The sequence below is a fragment of the Ranitomeya imitator genome, chromosome 5, assembly GCF_032444005.1.
Source record: "Ranitomeya imitator isolate aRanImi1 chromosome 5, aRanImi1.pri, whole genome shotgun sequence".
NCBI lineage: Eukaryota > Metazoa > Chordata > Amphibia > Anura > Dendrobatidae > Ranitomeya > Ranitomeya imitator.
Window position 1 is genome coordinate 707,659,101 of NC_091286.1, and position 12,743 is coordinate 707,671,843.

General features: G+C 55.9%; 1 protein-coding gene across 1 annotated transcript; it reads right to left on the reverse strand.

The window, feature by feature from the left end:
- Positions 1–518: 518 nt before the first annotated feature.
- Positions 519–12,355, reverse strand: ATRAID (all-trans retinoic acid induced differentiation factor). Its single transcript, XM_069728594.1, has 7 exons — positions 12,231–12,355; positions 1,644–1,768; positions 1,451–1,522; positions 1,304–1,375; positions 1,114–1,229; positions 893–993; positions 519–816 (listed from the first exon to the last, which is right to left on the reverse strand). Exons 1-7 carry the CDS (start codon positions 12,291–12,293, stop codon positions 712–714), a joined length of 654 nt encoding a protein of 217 aa, XP_069584695.1. The 5' UTR covers positions 12,294–12,355; the 3' UTR covers positions 519–711.
- Between the last annotated feature and the right edge of the window lie 388 nt (positions 12,356–12,743).

Consider the following 12,743-nt stretch of genomic DNA (forward strand, 5'->3'; position numbering starts at 1 on the left):
GGATATAATGGAACTAGAGAGAGTACAAAGGAGGGCAACAAAATTAATAAAGGGGATGGGAGAACTACAATACCCAGATAGATTAGCGAAATTAGGATTATTTAGTCTAGAAAAAAGACGACTGAGGGGCGATCTAATAACCATGTATAAGTATATAAGGGGACAATACAAATATCTCGCTGAGGATCTGTTTATACCAAGGAAGGTGACGGGCACAAGGGGGCATTCTTTGCGTCTGGAGGAGAGAAGGTTTTTCCACCAACATAGAAGAGGATTCTTTACTGTTAGGGCAGTGAGAATCTGGAATTGCTTGCCTGAGGAGGTGGTGATGGCGAACTCAGTCGAGGGGTTCAAGAGAGGCCTGGATGTCTTCCTGGAGCAGAACAATATTGTATCATACAATTATTAGGTTCTGTAGAAGGACGTAGATCTGGGTATTTATTATAATGGAATATAGGCTGAACTGGATGGACAAATGTCTTTTTTCGGCCTTACTAACTATGTTACTATGTTAGAAGTTCAGCCAAAATGTTTTACTCTTTATACAGATCAGTAAATGTACAGATTATTTACACATTAACCCTGTGCTGGCAGCAGGCTCCTGATTGGCGGGGTGACACTACTGTTCCTGAGCTCCAGCGAATGAGAAGACCTTCCCAGTGGAGGACACGGCCGATGGATGGTCCATGGCCAAGCACCCGGGTCCTGGACCTACTGACTCTTCACCTTCTTACGCTGCGTGCACCACAGTAGGACGCACAGAGTGACGGTCACCGAGGACAGGATCCCAAAGAACATGACCATGGGGAACGAGCCCTGCGAGGAGGAAGAAGAGCACAGCTGTGGTACGGAGTAACACCGGGGAGCCAGCGCCGGCCCAAACCCGCATTACCTCTCGTAGACACTTGTATCCGCTGAACCCTGGAGCACAGACGCACTGCGAGGAGCCCGGGCCGGCGGGAGCACACAGCGAGTTCTCCGGACACAGCAGCTCTGCGGAGAAAGCCAACAACGCACGTTTTATAGATCGCAGGAGTGCACAGCATAACACCGCCACTATATAACACGGGGGCGCCCCGGCCTGTGCACCCATCACATCAGCCCCGCACTCACCCACGCCTCCAGTGCTGTTGCACCCATCCTTCTGGTCCTGGCAGACGCCGGCACTGTGGTTCACACTCCTCCAGGCCCCATCACCCCCAGGACAGCTGATGTTGGGGGGCAGCGCTCTAACACAAGGGGAGCAGATAACAATCAGCTGGTAAGACAATGAGGCGGAGCCAAAAGTCACATGATCACTCACATGTATTCCAGACTGGTCAGACCCTGAAACATCTCTGGCGGCAAATCCTGCAGAGGATTCTGGGACAGGTCTCTGAGGATGGAAAGGTCACATGTCACGAATAAGGCTGGGCTCCTCCATATTATGGTAATATCGGGGGTTACTTACATGGCGACTAGAGAAAAGGGAAGATGGAGAGTAGGGTCCAGGTGGGTAATGGAGCAATTATGGAAATCGAGCCTACAAGGGAAGGCAAAAAGGTCACCAATGTCCCCAGCGAGGAGCGCCCTGGATCTACCGTCCCCGACGATCACAAGCTCCCCCATATACAATGTCTCACGGTGATGGTATAGAGCCGTACCCTATGATGGTGTCTGTCCCCGTCACACAGCAGCGGGCAACTATCCTCGCTCCCGCAGCGGCCGCGCATCGTCTGCCCACCTCAGACACGTTCTCCATCTCTCCAGGACACGAGCTGCAGTTCACCTGTGGAGAGACAAGGGTTAATCAGTAACTGCCCTAACAGGAGGCGAGGTCTCAGAACCAATACTTGTAGATGATGGGGCAGGGCTGCCAATAGAAATTTATTATTATACATTTTTATAGCGCCATTTATTCCATGGCGCTTTACATGTGAATACGGGGCAAATATAGACAAATACAATAAACACGAGTAACACAAGGCACAGAAGGAGGGAGGACCCTGCCCGCGAGGGCTCACAATCTGCAGGGGATGGGTGAGGATACACTAGGAGGACCCTGCCCACGAGGGCTCACAGTCTGCAGGGGATGGGTGAGGATACACTAGGAGGACCCTGCCCGCGAGGGCTCAGTCTGCAGGGGATGGGTGAGGATACACTAGGAGGGAGGACCCTGCCCGCGAGGGCTCACAGTCTGCAGGGGATGGGTGAGGATACACTAGGAGGGAGGACCCTGCCTACAAGGGCTACAGTCTGCAGGGGATGGGTGAGGATACACTAGGAGGGAGGACCCTGCCCGCGAGGGCTCACAGTCTGCAGGGGATGTGTGAGGATACACTAGGAGGACCCTGCCCGCGAGGGCTCAGTCTGCAGGGGATGTGTGAGGATACACTAGGAGGACCCTGCCCGCGAGGGCTCACAGTCTGCAGGGGATGTGTGAGGATACACTAGGAGGGAGGACCCTGCCCACGAGGGCTCACAGTCTGCAGGGGATGGGTGAGGATACACTAGGAGGGAGGACCCTGCCTACAAGGGCTACAGTCTGCAGGGGGATGTGTGAGGATACACTAGGAGGGAGGACCCTGCCCACAAGGGCTCACAGTCTGCAGGGGATGGGTGAGGATACACTAGGAGGGAGGACCCTGCCTACAAGGGCTACAGTCTGCAGGGGATGGGTGAGGATACACTAGGAGGGAGGACCCTGCCCGCGAGGGCTAACAGTCTGCAGGGGATGCGTGAGGATACACTAGGAGGGAGGACCCTGCCCACGAGGGCTCACAGTCTGCAGGGGATGGGTGAGGATACACTAGGAGGGAGGACCCTGCCTACAAGGGCTACAGTCTGCAGGGGATGGGTGAGGATACACTAGGAGGGAGGACCCTGCCCGCGAGGGCTAACAGTCTGCAGGGGATGCGTGAGGATACACTAGGAGGGAGGACCCTGCCCACGAGGGCTCACAGTCTGCAGGGGATGGGTGAGGATACACTAGGAGGGAGGACCCTGCCTACAAGGGCTACAGTCTGCAGGGGATGGGTGAGGATACACTAGGAGGGAGGACCCTGCCCGCGAGGGCTCAGTCTACAGGGGATGGGTGAGGATACACTAGGAGGGAGGACCCTGCCCACGAGGGCTCACAGTCTGCAGGGGATGGGTGAGGATACACTAGGAGGGAGGACCCTGCCTACAAGGGCTACAGTCTGCAGGGGATGGGTGAGGATACACTAGGAGGGAGGACCCTGCCCGCGAGGGCTAACAGTCTGCAGGGGATGCGTGAGGATACACTAGGAGGGAGGACCCTGCCTACAAGGGCTACAGTCTGCAGGGGATGCGTGAGGATACACTAGGAGGGAGGACCCTGCCCACGAGGGCTCACAGTCTGCAGGGGATGGGTGAGGATACACTAGGAGGGAGGACCCTGCCCGCGAGGGCTCAGTCTACAGGGGATGGGTGAGGATACACTAGGAGAGGGTAGAGCTGGTTGTGCGGCGGTTCAGCAGACTAAAAATTCACAGAAAAAAATGGATATAAATATTGGAGTGAAAACTAAATAAACAATTCACAGGAATACCCCAAAAATAGCTAAAATACCTTTATTACATAAATATTAAAAACTAGTGAGCACAAAACCATCACCAAAAGTATACATAATGTGTATAAGAAAAGACCCAGGGAGGAGCCTATCTCTCGTCAGCTCCCTACCTAACAGCGCAATGGCGCCCCAGCTCACCGTCGACTGTCCCTTCTAACCATAAAAACCCTGTAGGGAGTGGGTAGAAAAATGAATGTCAGGACTAGGGACTAGTGAGAAATAAACTGTCCCTACTTCTGTCCCTGCCTTGCAGCGGAGGTTGGCACCCTAAACTTTTACGATAAATATTGCTCCCGCTCCTCGACGGCTTTCCCAAGCAAAAAATCACCCTAATAACATAATATCAGGGCAATGCATAGACTTAGGCTTCTTTCACACTAGTGTCGGAATCTCCCCGTCGCAATGCGTCGGGGAGAGATTCCGACGCTAGCGTTTAGCGCATTGCACAATGGAGGCAGCGGATGCATTTCTCCGGCGCATCCGCTGCCCCATTGTAAGGTGCGGGGAGGTGGGGGCGGAGTTCCGGCCGCGCATGCGCGGTCGGAAAAAGCAGTCCGTCAGGAGCAAAAAACGTTACATGTAGCGTTTTTTGCTCCCGACGGTCCGCAGAAGCACGACGCATCCATCGCTTGACGGATGCGACGTGTGGCAATCCGTTGCAAATGCGTCGTCAATACAAGTCTATGGGGAAAAAACGCATCCTGCAAGCACTTTTGCAGGATGCGTTTTTTCTGCAAAACGACGCATTGTGACGGATTGCAGAAAACGCTAGTGTGAAAGTAGCCTTAATGTAAGGTGCTGAAGTGCAGGAGACTATAGAGGAAAAAAAAATTTTTTTTTAAATTCTATTATGGGAAGTGAGTACCCTCTATGTGATGCAAGGATAATTCCGCTCAGCAATTTACCATAAGTGAAATATAGAGTAATTACCCCTCAATATATATTGTAATAATCTCTCCAGATAACAATATTAATGAAAGATTCCAGTTGCACATAAGCTGCACTATACACGAGATGGAGGAGGAGGAGTGTTATGAACTGGTGATTCAGAACCACAATGGACCTGGTGGTTAAGAGCACACAAAGTGACCTGATAGTTACTAATAACATAGGACGAGCTCTGAGACGTGGGAGCTCTGCTAACCGCAATCCCTAATCCTATCACACCACACTAGAGGCAGCCGTGGAGCGCTCCTGACCAGACCTAGACGCCTCGGGCACAGCCTGAGAAACTAGCTAGCCCTGAAGATAGAAAAATAAGCCTACCTTGCCTCAGAGAAATTCCCCAAAGGAAAAGGCAGCCCCCCACATATAATGACTGTGAGTAAAGATGAAAATACAAACACAGAGATGAAATAGATTTTAGCAAAGTGAGGCCCAACTTACTGAATAGACCGAGGATAGGAAACATAGCTTTGCGGTCAGCACAAAAACCTACAAACAACCACACAGAGGGCACAAAAAGACCCTCCGCACCGACTAACGGTACGGAGGTGCTCCCTCTGCGTCCCAGAGCTTCCAGCAAGCAAGAAAAACCAATATAGCTAGCTGGACAGAAAAAATAGCAAACAAAAGTAACACAAGCAGAACTTAGCTTATGCAGTGAAGACAGGTCACAAGAACGATCCAGGAGAGAGCAAGACCAATACTAGAACATTGACTGAAGGCAAGGAACAAAGAACTAGGTGGAGTTAAATAGAGCAGCACCTAACGACTTAACCTCGTCACCTGAGGAAGGAAACTCAGAAGCCGCAGCCCCACTAACATCCACCAGAGGAAGCTCATGGACAGAACCAGCCGAAGTACCACTCATGACCACAGGAGGGAGCTTGACCACAGAATTCACAACAGAGGAGCCGCACTATACACGGGATACAGGAGGAGGAGGAGCCGCCCTATACACGGGATACAGGAGGAGGAGGAGCCGCACTATACACAGGATGGAGGAGCCGCACTATACACGGGATGGAGGAGGAGCCGCACTATACACGGGATACAGGAGGAGGAGGAGGAGCCGCACTATACACGGGATGGAGGAGGAGGAGCCGCACTATACACGGGATGGAGGAGGAGGAGGAGCCGCACTATACACGGGATGGAGGAGGAGGAGGAGCCGCACTATACACGGGATGGAGGAGGAGGAGCCGCACTATACACGGGATGGAGGAGGAGGAGGAGCCGCAGTATACACGGGATGGAGGAGGAGGAGGAGCCGCACTATACACGGGATGGAGGAGGAGGAGCCGCACTATACACGGGATGGAGGAGGAGGAGCCGCACTATACACGGGATGGAGGAGGAGCCGCACTATACACGGGATGGAGGAGGAGGAGGAGCCGCACTATACACGGGATGGAGGAGGAGGAGGAGCCGCACTATACACGGGATGGAGGAGGAGGAGGAGCCGCACTATACACGGGATGGAGGAGGAGGAGGAGCCGCACTATACACGGGATGGAGGAGGAGGAGGAGCCGCACTATACACGGGATGGAGGAGGAGGAGGAGCCGCACTATACACGGGATGGAGGAGGAGGAGGAGCCGCACTATACACGGGATGGAGGAGGAGGAGGAGCCGCACTATACACGGGATGGAGGAGGAGGAGGAGCCGCACTATACACGGGATACAGGAGGAGGAGGAGCCGCACTATACACGGGATGGAGGAAGAGCCGCACTATACACGGGATGGAGGAGGAGCCGCACTATACACGGGATACAGGAGGAGGAGGAGCCGCACTATACACGGGATACAGGAGGAGGAGGAGCCGCACTATACACGGGATACAGGAGGAGGAGGAGCCGCACTATACACAAGATACAGGAGGAGGAGGATCCGCACTATACACGGGATACAGGACGAGGAGGAGCCGCACTATACACGGGATACAGGGGGAGGAGGAGCCGCACTATACACGGGATACAGGAGGAGAAGGAGCCGCACTATACACGGGATACAGGAGGAGGAGGAGCCGCACTATACACGGGATACAGGAGGAGGAGGAGGAGCCGCACTATACACGGGATACAGGAGGAGGGGGAGCCGCACTATACACGCGATACAGGAGGAGGGGGAGCCGCACTATACACGGGATACAGGAGGAGGAGGAGCCGCACAATACACGGGATACAGGAGGAGGAGGAGCCGCACTATACACGGGCTACAGGAAGAGGAGGAGCCGCACTATACACGGGCTACAGGAAGAGGAGGAGCCGCACTATACACGGGATACAGGAAGAGGAGGAGCCGCACTATACACGGGATACAGGAGGAGGGGGAGCCGCACTATACACGGGATACAGGAGGAGGAGGAGCCGCACTATACACGGGATGGAGGAGGAGCCGCACTATACACGGGATACAGGAGGAGGAGGAGCCGCACTATACACGGGATACAGGAGGAGGAGGAGCCGCACTATACACGGGATACAGGAGGAGGGGGAGCCGCACTATACACGGGATACAGGAGGAGGAGGAGCCGCACTATACACGGGATAGAGGAGGAGGAGGAGTCGCACTATACACTGGATGGAGGAGGAGCCGCACTATACACGGGATGGAGCAGGAGCCGCACTATACACGGGATACAGGAGGAGCCGCACTATACACAGGATGGAGGAGGAGCCGCACTATACACGGGATACAGGAGGAGGAGGAGCCGCACTATACACGGGATACAGGAGGAGGAGGAGCCGCACTATACACGGGATACAGGAGGAGGAGGAGCCGCACTATACACGGGATACAGGAGGAGGGGGAGCCGCACTATACACGGGATACAGGAGGAGGAGGAGCCGCACTATACACGGGATACAGGAGGAGGAGGAGCCGCACTATACACGGGATACAGGAGGAGGAGGAGCCGCACTATACACGGGATGGAGGAGGAGCCGCACTATACACGGGATACAGGAGGAGGAGGAGCCGCACTATACACAGGATGGAGGAGGAGCCGCACTATACACGGGATACAGGAGGAGGAGCCGCACTATACACGGGATGGAGGAGGAGGAGCCGCACTATACACGGGATGGAGGAGGAGGAGCCGCACTATACACGGGATGGAGGAGGAGGAGGAGCCGCACTATACACGGGATGGAGGAGGAGGAGCCGCACTATACACGGGATGGAGGAGGAGGAGGAGCCGCACTATACACGGGATACAGGAGGAGGAGGAGCCGCACTATACACGGGATGGAGGAGGAGCCGCACTATACACGGGATACAGGAGGAGGAGGAGCCGCACTATACATGGGATACAGGAGGAGGAGGAGCCGCACTATACACGGGATACAGGAGGAGGAGGAGCCGCACTATACACGGGATACAGGAGGAGGAGGATCCGCACTATACACAAGATACAGGAGGAGGAGGATCCACACTATACACGGGATACAGGATGAGGAGCCGCACTATACACGGGATACAGGGGGAGGAGGAGCCGCACTATACACGGGATACAGGAGGAGGAGGAGCCGCACTATACACGGGATACAGGAGGAGGAGGAGCCGCACTATACACGGGATACAGGAGGAGGAGCCGCACTATACACGGGATACAGGAGGAGGGGGAGCCGCACTATACACGGGATACAGGAGGAGGGGGATCCGCACTATACACGCGATACAGGAGGAGGGGGAGCCGCACTATATACGGGATACAGGAGGAGGAGGAGCCGCACTATACACGGGATACAGGAGGAGGAGGAGCCGCACTATACACGGGATACAGGAGGAGGGGGAGCCGCACTATACACGGGATACAGGAGGAGGAGGAGCCGCACTATACACGGGATACAGGAGGAGGAGGAGCCGCACTATACACGGGATGGAGGACGAGGAGCCGCACTATACACGGGATACAGGAGGAGGAGGAGACGCTCTATACACGGGATACAGGAGGAGGGGGAGCCGCACTATACACGGGATACAGGAGGAGGAGGAGCCGCACTATACACGGGATGGAGGAGGAGGAGCCGCACTATACACGGGATACAGGAGGAGGAGGAGCCGCACTATACACAGGATGGAGGAGGAGCCGCACTATACACGGGATACAGGAGCAGGAGGAGCCGCACTATACACGGGATACAGGAGGAGGAGGAGCCGCACTATACACGGGATACAGGAGGAGGGGGAGCCGCACTATACACGGGATACAGGAGGAGGAGGAGCCGCACTATACACGGGATACAGGAGGAGGAGGAGCCGCACTATACACGGGATGGAGGACGAGGAGCCGCACTATACACGGGATACAGGAGGAGGAGGAGACGCTCTATACACGGGATACAGGAGGGGGGGAGCCGCACTATACACGGGATACAGGAGGAGGAGGAGCCGCACTATACACGGGATGGAGGAGGAGGAGCCGCACTATACACGGGATACAGGAGGAGGAGGAGCCGCACTATACACAGGATGGAGGAGGAGCCGCACTATACACGGGATACAGGAGGAGGAGGAGCCGCACTATACACGGGATACAGGAGGAGGGGGAGCAGCACTATACACGGGATACAGGAGGAGGGGGAGCCGCACTATACACGGGATACAGGAGGAGGAAGAGCCGCACTATACACGGGATACAAGAGGAGGAGGAGCCGCACTATACACGGGACACAGGAGGAGGAGGAGCCGCACTATACACGGGATACAGGAGGAGGAAGAGCCGCACTATACACGGGATACAAGAGGAGGAGGAGCCGCACTATACACGGGATACAGGAGGAGGAGGAGGAGCCGCACTATACACGGGATGGAGGAGGAGGAGCCGCACTATACACGGGATACAGGAGGAGGAGGAGCCGCACTATACACGGGATACAGGAGGAGGAGGAGCCGCACTATACACGGGATACAGGAGGAGGAGGAGCCGCACTATACACGGGATACAGGAGGAGGAGGAGCCGCACTATACACGGGATACAGGAGGAGGAGGAGCCGCACTATACACGGGATACAGGAGGAGGAGGAGCCGCACTATACACGGGATACAGGAGGAGGAGGATCCGCACTATACACGGGATACAGGAGGAGGAGGATCCGCACTATACACGGGATACAGGAGGAGGAGGAGCCGCACTATACACGGGATACAGGAGGAGGAGGAGCCGCACTATACACGGGATACAGGAGGAGGAGGAGCCGCACTATACACGGGATACAGGAGGAGGAGGAGCCGCACTATACACGGGATACAGGAGGAGGAGGAGCCGCACTATACACGGGATACAGGAGGAGGAGGAGCCGCACTATACACGGGATACAGGAGGAGGAGGAGCCGCACTATACACGGGATACAGGAGGAGGAGGAGCCGCACTATACACGGAATGGAGGAGGAGGAGGAGCCGCACTATACACGGGATACAGGAGGAGGAGGAGCCGCACTATACACAGGATACAGGAGGAGGGGGAGCCGCACTATACACGGGATACAGGAGGAGGAGGAGCCGCACTATACACGGGATACAGGAGGAGGAGGAGCCGCACTATACACGGGATACAGGAGGAGGAGGAGCCGCACTATATACGGGATACAGGAGGAGGAGGAGCCGCACTATACACGGGATACAGGAGGAGGAGGAGCCGCACTATATACGGGATACAGGAGGAGGAGGAGCCGCACTATACACGGGATACAGGAGAAGGAGGAGCCGCACTATACACAGGATACAGGAGGAGGAGGAGCCGCACTATACACGGGATACAGGAGGAGGAGGAGCCGCACTATACACGGGATACAGGAGGAGGAGGAGCCGCACTATACACGGGATACAGGAGGAGGAGGAGCCGCACTATACACAGGATACAGGAGGAGGAGGAGCCGCACTATACACGGGATACAGGAGGAGGAGGAGCCGCACTATACACAGGATACAGGAGGAGGAGGAGCCGCACTATACACGGGATACAGGAGGAGGAGGAGCCGCACTATACACGGGATACAGGAGGAGGAGGAGGAGCCGCACTATACACGGGATACAGGAGGAGGAGGAGCCGCACTATACACGGGATACAGGAGGAGGAGGAGCCGCACTATACACGGAATACAGGAGGAGGGGGAGCCGCACTATACACGGGATACAGGAGAAGGAGGAGCCGCACTATACACGGGATACAGGAGGAGGAGGAGCCGCACTATACACGGGATACAGGAGGAGGAGGAGCCGCACTATACACGGGATACAGGAGGAGGAAGAGCCGCACTATACACGGGATACAGGAGGAGGAGGAGCCGCACTATACACGGGATACAGGAGGAGGAGGAGCCGCACTATACACGGGATACAGGAGGAGGAGGAGGAGCCGCACTATACACGGGACACAGGAGGAGGAGGAGCCGCACTATACACGGGATACAGGAGGAGGAAGAGCCGAACTATACACGGGATACAGGAGGAGGAGGAGGAGCCGCACTATACACGGGATACAGGAGGAGGAGGAGCCGCACTATACACGGGATACAGGAGGAGGAGGAGCCGCACTATACACGGGACACAGGAGGAGGAGGAGCCGCACTATACACGGGATACAGGAGGAGGAGGATCCGCACTATACACAAGATACAGGAGGAGGAGGATCCGCACTATACACGGGATACAGGAGGAGGAGGAGCCGCACTATACACGGGATACAGGAGGAGGAGGAGCCGCACTATACACGGGATACAGGAGGAGGAGGAGCCGCACTATACACGGGATACAGGAGGAGGAGGATCCGCACTATACACAAGATACAGGAGGAGGAGGATCCGCACTATACACGGGATACAGGAGGAGGAGGATCCGCACTATACACGGGATACAGGAGGAGGAGGAGCCGAACTATACACGGGATACAGGAGGAGGAGGAGCCGAACTATACACGGGATACAGGAGGAGGAGGAGGAGCCGCACTATACACGGGATACAGGAGGAGGAGGAGCCGCACTATACACGGGATACAGGAGGAGGAGGAGCCGCACTATACACGGGATACAGGAGGAGGAGGAGCCGCACTATACACGGGACACAGGAGGAGGAGGAGCCGCACTATACACGGGACACAGGAGGAGGAGGAGCCGCACTATACACGGGACACAGGAGGAGGAGGAGCCGCACTATACACGGGATACAGGAGGAGGAGGAGCCGCACTATACACGGGACACAGGAGGAGGAGGAGCCGCACTATACACGGGATACAGGAGGAGGAGGAGCCGCACTATACACGGGACACAGGAGGAGGAAGAGCCGCACTATACACGGGATACAGGAGGAGGAGGAGCCGCACTATACACGGGATACAGGAGGAGGAGGAGCCGCACTATACACAGGATACAGGAGGAGGAGGAGCCGCACTATACACGGGATACAGGAGGAGGAGGAGCCGCACTATACACGGGATACAGGAGGAGGGGGAGCCGCACTATACACGGGATAGACTGATTGGCTGCAGGGGTCTCGCTCTCGATCCCCGGGTGCCTGTACAGGACTGGAGGACGCCGAGCTGCCGCCTTATACAGGGAACTACGTCACCACACACAGAGGCTCAGGTAGTGGACACTCCCTTTAAATGGTAATAGAGTCCCGGTATACCGCTAACACCGCGCAGTAGAAGAGCTGCAGATCACTGGGTTCCGGGGAGCGGCTCTTCCTGACAACCCCGCCGCCGGCTCACCTCAGCGCTCAGTGCACCGCTCCGTAGGGTGAGGACGGTCACCAGCAGCGCAGCGGCCATCATCCTCTGCTGTCATGTGACGTCTGGTATCGGTCACGTGACAAACTGATCTGGACTGTAGCGCCATCTGCCGACAGACTGACAGATCAACATTGGAAGACGTCACATCCAGCAGGGCGGAGCCGTCTCCATGGTGATTAGTGTCAGCAGTTACCAGCGGCCTCGCCTACTAACATAGTGCAGAGCGCCCCTGTGTGGTGAATGGAGAGATGTGAGCTCCTCTGTGTGGTGATTGGAGAGATGTGAGCTCCTCTGTGGTGAATGGAGGGATGTGAGCTCCTCTGTGTGGTGAATGGAGAGATGTGAGCTCCTCTGTGTGGTGAATGGAGAGATGTGAGCTCCTCTGTGTGGTGAATGGAGGGATGTGAGCTCCTCTGTGAGGTGAATGGAGGGATGTGAGCTCCTCTGTGAGGTGAATGGAGAGATGTGAGCTCCTCTGTGTGGTGAATGGAG

Bases quoted from the DNA above. Each gene is read 5' to 3' on its own strand.
- ATRAID (XM_069728594.1), bottom strand. From the start codon at position 12,293: ATGATGGCCGCTGCGCTGCTGGTGACCGTCCTCACCCTACGGAGCGGT. The intron at 1,769-12,230 runs GTGAGCCGGCGG...GTCTCTCCACAG, and splicing joins GCGGTGCACTGAGCGCTGAG to GTGAACTGCAGCTCGTGTCC. The intron at 994-1,113 runs GTGAGTGCGGGG...CTTTCTCCGCAG, and splicing joins CAACAGCACTGGAGGCGTGG to AGCTGCTGTGTCCGGAGAAC.